The sequence below is a fragment of the Narcine bancroftii genome, chromosome 2, assembly GCF_036971445.1.
Source record: "Narcine bancroftii isolate sNarBan1 chromosome 2, sNarBan1.hap1, whole genome shotgun sequence".
In the NCBI taxonomy this organism is placed as follows: domain Eukaryota; kingdom Metazoa; phylum Chordata; class Chondrichthyes; order Torpediniformes; family Narcinidae; genus Narcine; species Narcine bancroftii.
Genome location: NC_091470.1, coordinates 341111458 through 341128575, shown reverse-complemented (window position 1 = coordinate 341128575; position 17118 = coordinate 341111458). Strand labels below are relative to the sequence as shown.

At 39.5% G+C, this 17118-nt stretch overlaps 2 protein-coding genes across 4 annotated transcripts in view; one reads left to right on the top strand and one right to left on the bottom strand.

Annotated features, from left to right (window-relative positions):
• The window catches only part of tg (thyroglobulin), a 344749-nt gene that overhangs the window by 104449 nt on the left and 223182 nt on the right, over positions 1 to 17118 (bottom strand). The window lies entirely within an intron of this gene.
• The window catches only part of LOC138755729 (src-like-adapter), a 49831-nt gene that overhangs the window by 3360 nt on the left and 29353 nt on the right, over positions 1 to 17118 (top strand). Inside the window, exon 1 of one of the 3 annotated variants that reach the window (XM_069922223.1) lies at positions 6843 to 7141. The exons of 1 other annotated variant lie outside the window; for it this stretch is intronic. Coding sequence is in view for 1 of the 2 variants with exons in the window: in XM_069922222.1 (XP_069778323.1) it covers positions 10816 to 10833 (18 nt within the window). In the remaining variant the exon portion in view is untranslated. Of the gene's footprint in view, positions 1 to 6842; positions 7142 to 10439; positions 10834 to 17118 lie in introns of those variants that run through there. One more of the 3 variants, XM_069922222.1, reaches the window with a different exon arrangement.

The following is a 17118-nucleotide window of genomic DNA, read 5'->3' as shown; positions in this document are numbered from 1 at the left end:
TATTTAAAAGACTAGATTAAATTCAACCCTTCAGTTTTTATATTTTCCTTTTTGAAGACTGAAAGGATCTACTTACTCGATATTTTTTTCACTATTTCTACATGTGATTCAAATTTAAATTTAGACAAAATTCTGGTGAATGGGAAGAACACACAAACTCTTTACAGTCAGTGCCGTATTTGAAACCTGATCGCTGACGCTGTTACAGCATTGCACTATCTGCTACGTGAACTGTACTGCCCTAATTCCAATTGTGATGTTGGGGAACATATTATGGATTGTGACTCAGTAACAAAAATAGAAAAGAAATATTAAACAACTGCAGATCAAAATACAATCTGCTGAAATAACTCAATGGGTCAAGCAGCATCTGTGGAGTCAAATGGACGATCAACACTGTTAGCTTAGTGGTTAATGCAATGCTGTTACAGCACCAACCTTCTGGGTTCAAATATGGCACTGACTGAAAGGAGTTTGTACTGTTACAAGTCTGGAGGACCCCAGAACCCGGCAACAATAGATTTTCACCAAGACAAAAGGTTACTTAAACAAAAGTTCCTTTTAATTTTCTTTAAACATAAAAACAGAATCAAACTTTAACATTACTTTTAACTTAACCTCCTTCTAATTCTAAGTGCACATGTATGTAATGTGTATATGTTCAGGAAAGTTCTTTGATTCGCAGTCCAATCTCACTTCTCACTCTTCCAAGTTTACCGGTATCAGGCAATTCTTATACTGAGCACAGAATTTAACATTTATGAATTTTCACCAGGCTCTGGTGCTTAAAGGTAAATGGTTACCGCTCTGGACGATTCTTGTCGGTTGCTCCTAGGACACACACACAAACTGATTTCCTCTGATCACCCACTTCAGTGTCTTGCCGAAGAAGCTTGCCCCATCATTGGTTTTCCAAATGATAACCTCTTCTTTCAGGTCACCTCAGAGTTCCCCTTGTTTGCCTTATTTCAGGAGAAACGCTCTAGCCATTTCCTCATGTAAGGACTACAAGGGTTTTCAACCTGGCTGAACTCACAACTCACTACCCATCTTCAAAATGTGGTTTTCAACAAGCCTGCCAGCTTTCCATGTTGAAGCGTCCAAAAGCCACACACACACACACACACACACACACACACACAAGGTAACTCTATATCTGTTGTACCTATTTTGTTTTAGCCCTAAAATAACTCTATTATAAAACTCTGTGAAGGGCTCAGGCCTGAAGTGTTGGTTACCCTTTACCTCCTAAGGATGCTGTGTGACCTGCTGAGTTTCTCTGACACATGGGTGTATTGCATTCAACCCCAGCATCAGAGGAAGGAGGTTGTCAGCAGCTTGGTTTTGCACAAAATTCCCACTTCTGCACTCATGTATCGAGCTCAGGATTGAGACTTGAAAATTACACGGGAACCACCAAAATATTTATTGTTTTCCAAAATTTTAGTGACTCACATTCTCTGGATCAGAAATTTCCCATAATACACAACTGTTTCTCACCACATCTAGGCACAGACATGAAAATTCATAAAAACTGACCATTGGGAACATCACCACAAACCACCTCCCTGTCTGAAAAATAGCTTTCAATCTCTCCTCTCTATTCTTCACACTGAGACAATTCCCGCTGCACTTCCATCTAATTACACAATTCCTTATCAAGTAATTTTGTCACATTATTTTTGCATTAAAGCCACTTTTAAATATGAAACTATCACTAAACTTTTCAAAATGAGTTAATATAACATCAGACAGCAGTGTGTGAGGTCTTTGTCCATTTTGCTTGTAAATAATTCTCAAAAGACATATTGAAATCCACCCTATCCCCTGCCTTTTCCCCACTAGACCTGGTATTCAAAGTTGTTTTCAAAGCTGTTGATGAATCAGATTTCACCACCTTGACAACTGGCAATTTTCAATTCACAGAAACTTGCAGCTTCATGGGAATTCTTACCTTTGTTTTTTATTCCTAAAATCTGAAATTTGTTTTTCGCTTACTAACTCTTTTGCCAATATGAACTATTTCTCTTTACATATTCTATCAAAACCTCTACCACTTTCTTTACCATGATTCCAAACTTTTTGGTGTGAAAACAACAATCAAATATACCCTGGATCTAATTTACTACAGTACGTTTCCAATCGGTTAACAGCATTTTCTGGATATCTGATCTGCAGCCCAGTTTAAACAGCAGAATACTTGTATCAGCTGTCGCCAATCCTGACACCTCCACCCCTGCTGTCGCCAAACCTGCCCAGGAGCCCAAGGTCCCCGTTTGGATCCCCGAGACCTCCCTGTCGCCCTTGCAGACCCTGCCTGGGAAACTCCAGCCCTGGCCACCAACCCGAAGGAGCTCCTGACATCATGGCCACAAACTCTAACCCAATCCCTGACCACCTACTCACCGGAGCTCCCGACACTTCGACTGCAGACTCCAGCGGTAATTCAGTCTGCCTACCTGCAGGAGATCCTGACGCTGCTGACTCTCACCTGAGCCCCAGCCACCCTCAGGATGGAGCTTCCTGGAACCCCCAAGATTCACGCTCCAATCCTAGCCCAGTGGCATCAGCATAATACTTGTACAATATCAATAGTTCACAAAGAGCAAGGGAAGATTTTTTTCAAGCATGAAATGAAGTTTAATTCTTAACTTGAGTACACAAGAACTCTATTAGATTCAAAATGGTGCTAACAGTGTGTCAGTGTCCCACTTGAGCATGGCAGGTTAAAAAAAAATTCTTCAACTTGTGGCATCATGTTGCCACTGAAAATTTTTGCAGATAACTGGTAATTTTGGTAAAGTGGCTTTTGGATAATCAGAAATGTACTGTATAAATTTGATCTGCACCTTTACTTAGCACTTAACATGCTTCTTAAATGTGACCACTATAAAATGGCTGCTGTGTCTGTCATCTACAAAAAGCAATGCTGTAATTCACTGAGTTTACTTTGCCTACCCACCAGAACAACAAAATCTACCATCTGATGGAAGAAGGGCAATGGGTGGTAAGCATTTAAATATCCCAGTCACAGAAGGCTATGGGCCATGTGCTGAGGATGGGATAAATTTCTGGTCAGTAATGGATGTGGTTGGCTGATTGGCCTGTTTCCATGTTGTATGATTCTATGACTCCAAACTTTACTGTGAGTCTCTTCTGGATTCTTCCTCAACAACTGCCCACACTTCCCCCCTACCACTTGAAGGCTCTGGTCTGAACACATCCTGACCTTAAGCAACTCCAGACAGTGTGCCAAATCAACACAATCCCTAACTAACCAAACCGTCAATAAATTCCCTCCTCCTCCAACTAACTGAATATATGACCTTCCCACCTGCTCACGCCAAGAAGTATCCAATAGAGACAAGATTGAATAGAGTGCTTTTTGAGACCTCAATATCATATTGATATTTATTAAAAGGAACCAAACGAAGAAATATTGAATTATCATTTACCCAAATGTTTCACAGATTTTCAATCTCCTTTCTAGTTTAACTTGACTCCTTAAGAAAAGTATAAAGATTTTATGCTGTGGATAATCACCAAGTGCAAACCGAATGGGACACAATGGCATTTCTCACCTTGCTTCTCATCTTCCAGATGGAGGAGTTCAACTAAAACATGCAAATGAGGCTTTGCTATAGCCTTGGGTTCTCAACAGCAATTTTTTACCATAGCCCCAACCAGAAAAAATGGTGCAATTTCCCAAGAAATATCATACTGATGACAAATACCATTCTCACCAAAATCTATTTTTTTCCTTCCATTTTCCTTTTGTTACAAAACAGACCCAGAAAATGCATTGTGGGCTGCATAAGGAAACCCTGAGCTTCCCTATATGGTGTTCCCTACCCACCATTGCATTCTTCTGTCCCACCATCCCTTCCCCAAACTGACAGGTTGGTTGTAAAAACATGACATAAAAGTGGAAATATCTGAATGCTTCCACTCATCTTAAATGAATGCTATTGTCACCCTGGGAATAAAGGTGCTGGCTGTCCATCCTACCTAACCCCCTCATTATCTTGTGCATCTCTGTTAATTCTCCTCTTATCCTTTGATACAAAAATAGAAGTTCCCATGATTTGATTTGAGGATATTTTAAAGGACACCGATTTATTGTTATGCCCAATTTATTCAGGTAAGTTGGACTGTGAGGGAGGGAAGGATAGATTGGTGTGGAGTAGGTTTCTATAGGTCGGCATAACATCATGGGGCATACAGTGCTGTCTTGTTCCATGTTCTGTGAGTTCAGGGACAAAAGTATTTTAGATAAAAGGTGACTATTATCTGGAACCAAAAAGCAGCAAGATAGATATGTATATGCAGGAACAATCCGGGGCCATATGGAAAAGGATAGACTGAACTGCTTGCACGAGCTGTCGCAGATTGACTGGCCAGGTGGTTTAACGTCATTTTTTGAGTACCAGGTGGGAATGTGCAGAAATAAGAGCTATAAATTCACGAGTTATTGGGATAATTTCTATGGATGAAGTACAAATGTAAACTGAATGGTACTCCTGGATGGGGCTGGGACCAAGATCCTCCTATAGGTGCAAGTTGGACCTCCTGATTACCAGCTATTTCCATCTTCCCTCACCATTCTTACACAGACATATCTGCCAAGGTCAAATGCAATCTTGAGCAACAACACATTATGTTCCTCCCAGGGAGTTGAGTTTTAAACTGCATGAATGTTGAATTTTCCAATTTTAGGTGAACCCCACTCCAATCATGTTTTGCTGTTTCTATCTGTCCCCTGTTCTTACTTTTCTCTCAAACCTCTCTCCTCCACTTCTAGTGGTTCTCCCTTCCTCTATGTCTCTCCACTTCTCTCTCACCTTCATTTGTTCCATATCCTATCACCTCTTGTCCCTTGCACCTTTTTTAAAATTATTGCTATCTCTCCTTCCTATAAGTCTTGATAAAGGGTCCTTAAATTTTGAGTGATCATTTATCTCCACAAATGCTAACTGATCCATTGATACCCTCCAGCTTTTCATAGTTTGCTCCAAGATCTCTTGCCTGATTAGCAAAATTGATTTCACGAGATCACATGACAAAGGAACAGAAGCAGGTCACTAGGATTTGGAAGCATTTAAGCTGATGAGATAGCATGAAGAGCAACACCTGAGCAAAAATACAAGGTGCACCAAATATTTGATGAATAGATCCAAAAGAACACAGAATAGTTTAGGGAAAACAAGAATAAAAAGAAGTCAAACCAGTCAATTAACACAAATGCATATGTATCAATAAGGGAGTTGGAAGCATGCTTGCTGAATCATTGTACAGGTTTATAATGCACAGGACATCATAAAGACTTGGCATAATCATGGTGAGAAAAGGGGGGAAGATGGAAAGGACATTCTGGGTACAGGGAATTTGGGAGGGATGGGAAAAAAGGCATGGAATGGCAGTGATCCTCAAGGATGATCTCTAGTGGGACAATATTCATGGGAGTTGTAAAGTTGAATCTATTTGGTAGAGTTAAGGAACAGAATGGAATTGAAACATGACTGTATGTTTTCTCTTGACAGCAAAAAGGAGACAAATCTTTCAGCAGAAATAAGAAAGCTATATAATAATTAAAAAAGGGAAGTAATTTCATAAGATCACAATTAAACAAATGTTGTTTGGATAGAGAAGCAATCCAAACATCTATGAGTAATGGCAATCACACAAAAATTAAGTTTAGTTCAGGAAAGGTTCAATTTCAGTGATCACAGAAAGAATCTAGTTTGGAAATAAGTATTTTTCAGCAAAAGGCCAGTCCTTCGAGATGGGAAAAAGTTTAGTTAAAAAGACTGTGCTTGAAATTTGAAAAACTCAGGCTATGAAATGCGAAAGTTTCAAGTCATGATCTTTCCTCAGAACAAGAAAAGGTGGAAATTGCAGGAAATCAATATTTGAACTTTTAAAGGACACTTTACAAAACTACTTTTTAAAGAAACTGCATCAATTTGGCTACACAAGAATTTTGGGATGGGACACAATGATCTGTGTTCAGCATATGGCATTCCTGCTGGAGGGAAGCCTGCAGTTTACATTGCTGGGTAACTAACTCTGGAATTACGTCAGAGTTTTGTTTAGATTACTAGAGGCTGAGAGATCTGTCATTTCGAGACATTACAGAAAATGAAGTATCACTCCTTACAGAAGATTAAAAATGATGAATGGTTTTCAAACATTTCAGTAGAGTACAGGTCTTTTGGTCCATGATGTGGTGCCAACCTATGTAAAATAAAAATTTTGAGATGGAAATTAGAGATAAACTATTTCCTTTAACAAGTGGTGAATTATTGGATATTGCAGAAATAGAAAGGTTGTCCAAATTTAAAATGCACTGCACGAGAATGAAGGGAGCAGCAATCCATAAAGTTTACAATAACCTGCAGGGTTAAATGATGCAATGTGAGATTAAAAAGTCTTAATGGTCAAAATCTGCCATGGGTTCATCTTTGGTTGTTTGGGCCATCGCACATATAGCATAGCAAGTATATATTTGACTGACTGCATAAGTTTCCTTCCACAGACACCAACAGGGCTAAATTTTGGCAGTAAGTCACCACATACAGCTGCTACTTTATGTACACATTTACTGTCTGCTGCTGTGGCTGAATGAGCTTAGCTCTGAAAAAAGGCCATTTTCACTGATGTATGACTGAAGTAAATGACAACATACAATTAAATTTCTAGATATATGATTTGACTGGTGAGGATATTTGGAATTGAACTTTCTTTTCTTTATATTGAGGAAGTTACTGTCATCTGCAGAATGCTTTCGCATCTGTTTTGCAATGGAACTCAACTGAAATATCAGATTGGGAAACAGACTTTGCCAGGAAACCCATGTGTTTGTCAGAGCAGCTTCTATTTTTGTGAGCAGACTTACTGCTTTTAAACGCTGTCATTTTGGCACCCATCCTGTCAAACATGAAGGTTTGTAGCTTAAATGTTTCTCCTGCAAAGATCTTTTCTCCAAGTATATTCAATGCAGGGGAATCATTTTTGCACCACAGAAGCCAATTGTATTATGTAAAGAAGACTCGCTGAACTGAAATTACTTTAAGTTCAGACTCTGGAATCTGAAAGCATACTAGGGGCTTCTGATGCTAAATGCAAGCTGAATTAAAGAAAGGTAAGAGTTTAATTTCATATTTATCATTACAAAATTCATAGGTGTATTGGTGCCGTTAATATTGTGTTTAGGGTAATGGTAAGGCCTTGAAATAGAATCAAAGAATCCACGATTTCAATTTTTAATGTAACATACGTAAATTATTTTACAAATGTAATAAGAGTAAAACATTTAATTTTTTTTTAGTTATCAGAAAGCTGCTAGATTCTCATAACATTTCAAATACCGCTGACATTCTGCTAGAAAACTGGGTCATTTTTACCCAGCATTCTAGCCTATATGTGCTACTGAAATGGCTAACGTGCTTGTATCCTCTGAGGTTACCCAGCAAGCCCTTTTATATTTTATATTACTACCAGCTACTGATCCAAACAACAATGTTTTCTTCTCTACACATCAAGTATAAACTGGGTTGTGCTTTGCTGTGCATCTCATTCAGTCCATAATCAAGAGCTTCCAGATATCTACCGTTGAATTCCATATCCCAATGTTTTCATGTTTTATTGGCTTCTTATATTTTTTAAACAATGCTCAATGTAGGCTTGAACATCACATCTGATCGTCTGATTTTACATTTTGCACAGGTCCTCAACACGGAATTCCAAAATTTTGAATAGCTGGCATTTTCAAATTTTGAATCAAAACTTAGGAGGTTTTGATGAACATTTCAAACCCAAAATATTAATTCAGTTGTTCCTCTCTCCACAGATGCTCCCTTCTCAAATGGATAATTCCATTCTCTCTTGCCTTTTATCCAGTAACTGCAATGTTTTGTAGCTCATGGTAACATTTTTTTTCTCTTTTGTGCTCATTCATCTCCATTTATTTAACATTTCTCAAGAACAGTCACCAGTTTGACTAACAAGCCTTCAATGGTCTCTTTCATCTGCCTCCACCACCACTTGGATCACAGTGTCTCTTGGTCTCTACCCGATTAGAGATAATCCTTTTGTTCTTTCCACATGCCCAACTGTCTGCAACTTATTTGATTTCTAATTCTGTTGCAATGTAAGGCTATTAATCTGATCTCGATCTCTCTCCACACACTCACGCACGCACGCACGCACACACACAAACACACAAACACACACACACACACACACACACACACACACACACACACAAACACACACACACACACATACACGCATCACGCATGCACACACACACACACGCGCATGCACACACACACACACATACACGCATCACGCATGCACACACACACACACGCGCATGCACACACACACACACACACACTCACACACACACACTCATGAACGCACAGCTTAGTTTTTAAGGCATTCATGGTTTTTATTTCAGATTGGTAGTTCTGAATTTGTTTTTGTTCTTGAAAGCCATGCAGTTATCAGAATGTGATCTGAACAATTATCCATGGGAAATGGGAATGAACAATAAATAAAAGCCTCACAACTCATTCCAAGAATTATAATTCTAAATGTTTTACATTGATTTGGTAAACCAGAGAAGGAGCAGCACACTGACTGAAAGAAGCTTTATCATGCAGTATCAAAAGTTGTAAAGGAGGACATGATGTTCATTGAGCAGCTAAATCAAAAGGTTGTTTCAAAAAAATATATATTAATGAGGAAGTGCATGTTAGTTAAAATGTAAAAATCTTAAAAATAGAATAGTGAAATAACATTTTTGAAATGTATATGATAAACTGTCTCAAGATAGATATTGTTATGAGCCCAGAGGACCCCAAAATCCTGCAGCAATAGAAATTCACCAAGACAAATGGTTACTTAAAAAAAAATTACTTTTAATTTTCTTTAAACATAAAAACAGGATCAAATTTTAACTTATTACTGTTAGTTTAACCTAACCAAACCCCCTTCTAATTTTAAGCATACGTGCATTTAATGTGTATGGAAATTCAGAAAAGTTATTTGATTCACAGTCCAATCTCACTTCTCATTCCTCTTAGTTCACCGGTATCAGGCAATTCTCATACTGTGCACAGAATTTAACATTTATGAATTTTCACAAGACTCTTGAGTTTAAAGATAAATAGTTACCCCTCAGGAACATTCTAGTTGGTTTCAGAGAGAGATTTGTAACTCATTGGACACACACAAACTGATTTCCCACAAACAGTACTTCAATGTCTTGCCAAAGAAACTTGCCCCATCATGGGTTTTCCAAATGATAACCTCTTCTTCCAGGTCACCACAGAGTTCCTCTTGTTTCCCTTATTTCAGGAGAAACGCTAGCCAGCCATTTCTTCTTGTAAGGACCACAAGAGCATTTCAACAGGCTGAACTCAGAATGCACAAGATGTCTTCAAAATGGGGTTTTCCACAAGCTTTCAAAAGCCACTGCAGAAGTCAGTTATCTCTCTCTCTCTCTCTCTCTCTCTCACACACACATATCCTGTTTGGTTTTTTTCTCTCTCTCTGCTTGCAAAAACCAGATCCTCTTGCAGAGCCAACCCAATCCTTGAAAAGATCTTTATCAGCACATTGAGTCTGGACTGTTTATTTGCACCTGCTTTTTAAAATTCCTTCCAAAACTGTCCCATTGTCTTTTGCCAAGCCACTGGTGCCTGCATGACTGGCTTCAGCCAAGCTCTTGCTTTTTAAATAAGATGTGAAATGTTTCTCTGTTTGTGAAATTACCTACTCTAAACCACCCACAATCTATCTCTTTTAAAGACATATTGCGTCCTGCTTTGCGGAAACTGCCAAAATGTTTGGCCTGGAAGTCAGCCTGAAGAAAACTGAGGTCCTCCATCAGCCAGCTCCCCACCATGATTACCAGCCCCCCCACATCTCCATCGGGCACACAAAACTCAAAACGGTCAACTAGTTTACCTATCTCGGCTGCACCATTTCATCAGATGCAAGGATCGACAATGAGATAGACAACAGACTCGCCAAGGCAAATAGCGCCTTTGGAAGACTACACAAAAGAGTCTGGAAAAACAACCAACTGAAAAACCTCACAAAGATAAGCGTATACAGAGCCGTTGTCATACCCACACTCCTGTTCGGCTCCGAATCATGGGTCCTCTACCGGCACCACCTACGGCTCCTAGAACGCTTCCACCAGCGTTGTCTCCGCTCCATCCTCAACATCCATTGGAGCGCTTACATCCCTAACGTCGAAGTACTCGAGATGGCAGAGGTCGACAGCATCGAGTCCACGCTGCTGAAGATCCAGCTGCGCTGGATGGGTCACGTCTCCAGAATGGAGGACCATCGCCTTCCCAAGATCGTGTTATATGGCGAGCTCTCCACTGGCCACCGTGACAGAGGTGCACCAAAGAAAAGGTACAAGGACTGCCTAAAGAAATCTCTTGGTGCCTGCCACATTGACCACCGCCAGTGGGCTGATATCGCCTCAAACCGTGCATCTTGGCGCCTCACAGTTTGGCGGGCAGCAACCTCCTTTGAAGAAGACCGCAGAGCCTACCTCACTGACAAAAGGCAAAGGAGGAAAAACCCAACACCCAACCCCAACCAACTAATTTTCCCCTGCAACCGCTGCAATCGTGTCTGCCTGTCCCGCATCGGACTTGTCAGCCACAAACGAGCCTGCAGCTGACGTGGACTTTTTACCCCCTCCATAAATCTTCGTCCGCGAAGCCAAGCCAAAGAAAAAAGAATATATAATATAAAATATAATATAACCCCATCACAATATGTTTGGTGATGCATTGGACTAAGATTGTAGGTGCAATTAACTTATACTCTGAGTTGTTAATAAGCTATTCTATATAAAATAGCAGGGCATAGACTTTCAGCTATGTCAAAGATTATACAAATGTGAGAGGAGTTGACTAATTAATCAAAATAAATCTCAGAAAACTCAGCAACTTGCAAAAATGCATCACATGACTGCTGGACAAGTTTTATCTATGTGTAGTATAATTTTGTAAACCATTTGAGTATATTGTTCAGTTATTTAGATTTCATTTGGAAGTAGAACATTGTGATTCAATGTATTATCTGGATGCACCTCCCCTCTGGATCTGCTCCTTGTGCATTGCACTAAACCTGTATTTTCAAGGTTGGAGAGAGGGTCAGATATAGGGTTACATGCTCCTTACTGTTCTTGAAACTCAAGATCACAGGAGCTCATAACAAACTCAATACATATCTACATCATCACCATACTCTCAACTTTCCGGGAGTGAATATCATAGAGATACTGATGAAGGACACGTACCTTCTCTCTGGAATCTTTTACACTTAGGGGAATCTCCTAATCTATAATGATTAAATTGTCTCCTTGGCAAGCTAATCCATTCCCATGCTCTTACTTGATTAATATTTTTCTTATTTGTCAAAATAGTAACTTTCAAACGAAAAGTGCATATCAAATCTAAATTTGCATTCCCTTCAGGCAATGCTTTGCAATCCATTGCAACGCAATATATAATAAACAGTGTTGAAGGTACACAACAAGCATTCTAGAGGCCCATAGCAATGATCCAGATCCATGAGCTCAAGGCTCAACAGGGTAGCTGAAACGTTTAAATTCCGTTATTGAAATGTCCTTATATACTTATGTAATCATTGAATGTTTTGGTCCACATTTTTGGACCAGAAAAGGGTGGGGGTGGGTCAACTTTTACATGGGTCATATTTTTGACTTCATGAAATACCTGTGTCATTCAGGTAGCTCAGATGGGCAGTAGGTTTGGGGAGGATCTATGGTCAGGGGTTCAGAGGGAAGGGTGGCTGGGGCGTCAGAGGTATGGATGGGCAGGCAGCCTGGGTGAAGGTCCGTGGACAGGAGCTCGGATGGATGGGTGGCTGAAACGAGGATCCTCGGTTGGGAGTTTGTATGGACAGGTGGCCAGGGCAAGGATCCATGGTCAGGAATTCAGTTGAGCAGGTGGCTGGGGAAGGATTTGTGGCTGGGAGTTCGGATGGGTAGGCCCCTGGGCCATCTGGGGTTTAGATGGGCGGGAATCCAGGGCATTGAGAGCTCCGGTGGCCAGTTGGCTGGGGTGAGGGTTTGTGAAGCATCAGTTTTGATGGATGGGTGGTCAGAACCAAAAATAGGGGGATCGACCAATTTTTATGTGGGCCATACAAAAAAACACCCAATTTTGGGGAAAAAAAGGGGCGGGGTAGTCGACGATAAAATGGATAACATACGGTAAACCACAAATTTAAAATAAATCAGCTTGCACTATTTAGGTTTTACGTTATTGAACTGTCTTTAAAAATCCACCTGTATTATTATTGTCCTTCAGAAAGAAGCTGCGCTGTGACACCAAGCTTATAATAAAGCAGCCATCTTTTAGCTGCACTCCCAAATAGCCAAGTGAACCATTTGGTTATATTGGTTAGGGGAAACCCCCAACTGGTCATTGTTTGCTAACTTTTGTGGGACCATGCCGTTTAAAAAAAAAAATTCTCTACATCACAGGTCTGTGGATTCTCTGCGCTTGTGCACATTCAATTCTGAGGTCAATAGATTTCTAGATATTAAAAAAAAATTAAAGGATATTAAAATTGGTTACCAAATTTGATTTTGAGCACAGAATCAGTCCTGATCTTATAGAAAGGGAAGCAGGCTTATGGGCTTTTAAAAATACATCTCAATGGCAAAAGTAACTACTGGCTATAAGGTTGTTTATGAGGTCTTGGAAATCTGTTGAGGCGCCACTTGAGGTTTCTATAGGACTCCAAAAATGTTACCTTTTGTGAAAGAGATTTTCTTGATGCCTGCCAGACATTAATTTTCACCATTTAAATATTATGCACAGAAGGCAAGTCAGATGAATTATGATAGTATGTGCGTAACAATTATTGCATCCAATTTCTTCCAAAAAGTGAAACCATCAATTCTCCCCAAAAATTAAAATGATATCCAACCCCATTCCTTTTAGCATTAACTTCTATTTTGTCCCCAGAGGCAGAAAATATGGTTTTAAATGAAACAAACAATCTTAAAAAAAGTTATTTCATTAATGTAGTATATTTAAAATCTTGATGTCACAAGCTGACAAACTAAGCACAATAACGTATAAAGTTCCCCATTACTTTGAAATCATTTATGAATATATGGTTTTGATCACTGGTTCAAAAGTATGCACATGTGCATTGGTTAGAGATTTTTTTTCTCTGAAGCTGAGCTCATGGAAACTTTGGTCTGCACTTTAACCCCAGTTGCCTTATTTTAAGGTTCAGCTGATTGATCTCATACCACAGTAGCTAGTTGGAAAACTGCCCTGAATTTTGTTTTTGAAGCTAGACAAATGTTCTCACATTTTTGATATTTTTCTGAAGTGCCCCTCAAATGCAATCATACCAGCTGAGAAAATCATACCAGCTGAGGAAAGAAGAATGAATAGAATAATAGAGAGAAATATTTTGCTTTCTCATAGAATAGAGCCCAATTCATCCATGTCAACCATCCTGGGATAGTCCCAATTATCTGCATTTAACCAATCAATCCTGCTCCACTATTCACGGAGATCATGGCTGATCTGGCCATGAAATTATCTTCCTTTTCCCCATATTCCTTAATTCCCCTACTATTCAAAAACCTATATAATTCTATCTTAAATATATCCAATGAAGCACCCTCCAATGCTTTCTTGGGCAGAGAATCCCACAGATTCACTATTGTCAGGGAAAGCAGAGCCCCTTATCTCCATTCCAAATCTCTACCCCTGATTCTTGAGGCTCTGCCTCTTAGTTCTCACCTTGCCTACCAGTGGCAATCTATCCTTGTCCAAAATTTTATGTTTCCATAAGACCCCCTCTCATTCCTCTGAATTCCAATGAATATCATTGCAGATTACTCAATCTTGTCGTAGGCTAAAAACTCCTCATCTGTGAACCTCCGCTGCAGTGCCTCAAAAGCCAGTATATCCTTTCTCAAGTAAGGATACCTGAAGTGCATGCCATACCCCTGGTGCGGCTTACTATCATCTTGAGCATCAGAACTTTCTTGCTCTTAAGTTCAGTCCCTCTGACAATGAAGGCCAATATTGCTTTTGCTTTCTTGCAACTGTTGCAACTGGCAACCAACCTTTTGTGATCCATGCACAAGGACTCCTTAGTCCCTCTGCACAACAGGCTTCTACAGTTGTTCATCATTTAAATAATCATCTGATCTTCTACTGTTCTTCCAAAGTGATGACCTTACATTTGCCAGTCCCATACCCCCTTACTTAATCTTTCTATTTCACTCTCCAGACTCTGCATGCATTCCACAATTTATTTTTCTGTTTCATAAAGTGTCAACAGCAAACACAGATACACTATACTCAGTCCCCTATTCCAAATCGTTTATGTATATCGTGAACAATTGTTGTCCTGGCACTGACCCTTGTGGCTTTCTGCTCATCATTGATTGTCAACTAGAGAAATACCATTTTGTCCTAATTCTCTGCCTTCTATTGGTTAATGAATCTTCTATCCATGCTAATATTCCACCCCCTCCTCCAGCTTCCTTGTCTTATGGAATTCTTTTATGAGGCAACTTATCGAATGCTTTCTGAAAATCCAAGTACGTTACATCCACCTGTTCCTCTCTATCCACTGCGCTCATTATATCCTCAAAAAAATTTTGTCAAACATCACTCTCTTACTGCATCTTCCTGAGGAACTAATTCTGTTCAGGTGGTCCAATATCTTTCTTGAACCATAGAACCTCAGAACATTACACCACAGAAAACAGGCACTTCAGCCCTTCTAGTCTGTGCCAAACTATTATTCCGCCTTGTCTCATTGACATGCACCCAGGCCATAGTCATACATACCCCTCCCATCCATATACCTGTCCAAATTTTACCTCAATGTGAAAATTGAACCCGCATTCACCACTTCATCTGGCAGCTTGTTCTACTCTCCCACAATTCTCTGTGAAGAAGTTCCTCCTAGTGTACACCCTTAACCCATGTCCTTTGCTTTGTATTTCACTTAACCTCTATCAAATCTTTCCTCATTCTTCTATGCTCCAGGGAAAAATGTCCTAACCTGTTTAATTTTTCACTGTAACTCAGTTCCTGAAGTCCAGGCAACATCCTAGTTAATCTTCTCTGCACTCTTTCAATCTTATTGATACCTTTCCTGCAGTTAGGTGACCAAAACTGCATACGATACTCCAAATTTGGCCTCACCAATATCTTATACAACTTTAACATAATGTCCCAACTCCTATACTCAATACTTTGATTTATGAAGGCCAATGAGCCAAGCACTCTCTTTACAACCCTATCCACCTGTCTTGCCACTTTCAGGGAATTATGTATCTGTATTCCCAGATCCCTCTGTTCTACCGCACTCCTCAGTGTCCTACCATTTACTGTGCATGTCGTCCTCCTATCAATACATCTGTCCAAATATCTTTTGAACATCATATTTGTACCTGTTTTTACAATAGTCTTGCAGGAACTTTTTACCAGGGCATCAGCTTATCATTTCAAGTGAAAGACAAAGCTGCTGACTGCCCTGCACTTTCTTGGTACTAGAATGGAACATCAGCTGAAGTCATATACATAGGGAGCTGAAGATTACTGCAAATCTCTTATCTTCTGACTCAAAAGGCAAGATGCTGTCACGTAGCTACAGGCCCAAGAAAAATATCTGGAAATTATTTGGTCAAAACACAATAAAGAAAATGAAAGCTCAACAGTGGCATTTCATGTTTAAATAAAATATACTTGCAAAGTCTAGGTGAGATGTGAAATTATAATCTAGAATTGAACATGCTGAACTCAGTATCTTTCACAACCATTGTTATAACCAATTTAAAGTCTTTGCAGATGTTGTGGCGATTTAAATTTTCAAATCTAGAGAAGTGCATTTAGTGTTCATAATGCTGTCTCCTAGACATTGCAGAAAACAAATACAGAGTGGGACACCACTTTGTGGATCACCTGCATTCAGTCCTCTGAGGTGCCTGTTCTCTGTTCATGGCCACTTCAATTCTCCCTCCCACTCCCATACTGACTTTTGGTCTTCTGCACTATTATAAAGGCACCAAATGTAACGCTGAGAAACAGTATCTCATCTTTCACCTTGGCATATTAGAGCCTTTCAGACTCAAAATCGAGTTCTATGTCTTCTGATAACCTGATTTCTTTATTTAAGAACTGGGCATATAAGTCATCTATCTGTGACATTGCCTCAGATTTTCTTTCCACATTAATACAATTTGATTTGATGTGTGTGAACTACAGCTTGTATTTTATACCTTTTCATGTTCCATTCTCTGTATTCTCACTCTCTTGCTGTCCCCACTTATAGGGTTTGCACCTTTTTCTCTCTCTTTAGTTGCCTATGTTAACTTATCTCCATGGCAGTCTTAGCATCACCCTAGGAGAGATATTCCCTTTGTCCTATTCACCCCTTCCCATCTCAATCATTTCAATACTTCCTCTTTTCTGCCAAAAGGTCTTCAACCTGAAATGTTCACCCTGTTTCTCTTCCCATTAATGCTATCTCACCTGCTCAATGTTTCTGGGAATTTTCTGTTTTCATTTGAAGTACTCTCAGTCAGCAATAACACAATCAGACGTTGAAGAAAATCTGTTTCAATTATTGTGCAGCTATTGAAATCAGAGTGTTTGATATCCAGGTCTATTGTACAAAAGGACAGTATGATCACACTTGGGAAGTTTTACTTAAAAAAAATCCCAAAGGAACAGAGATCTGTGAAATGTTTATAATCACTCTTTTGTTCAGTGTTTTCACCTAACTGATTTACGGAATGCTAACATCGAAGAAAAGAACACTTGTTCACTTCACACACTCAATGTCAGCTCTGAGCATTCATAGGTCAGAAGCAACAAATACTGAAAGCCGAACAGTTGCTCTCAAGAATGTAACATGACTGCTAACGTCGCACTACATCTGCATGACATTTTTATTTCCTACACATTTGTACAGCAACGTTTAAGACTCCAGGATATCTCAAACCATTTTTTAACTAACAGTATATTTTTGAAAAAAAACATGGGACTCAGCTAGTTTTCATAATACTCTAAT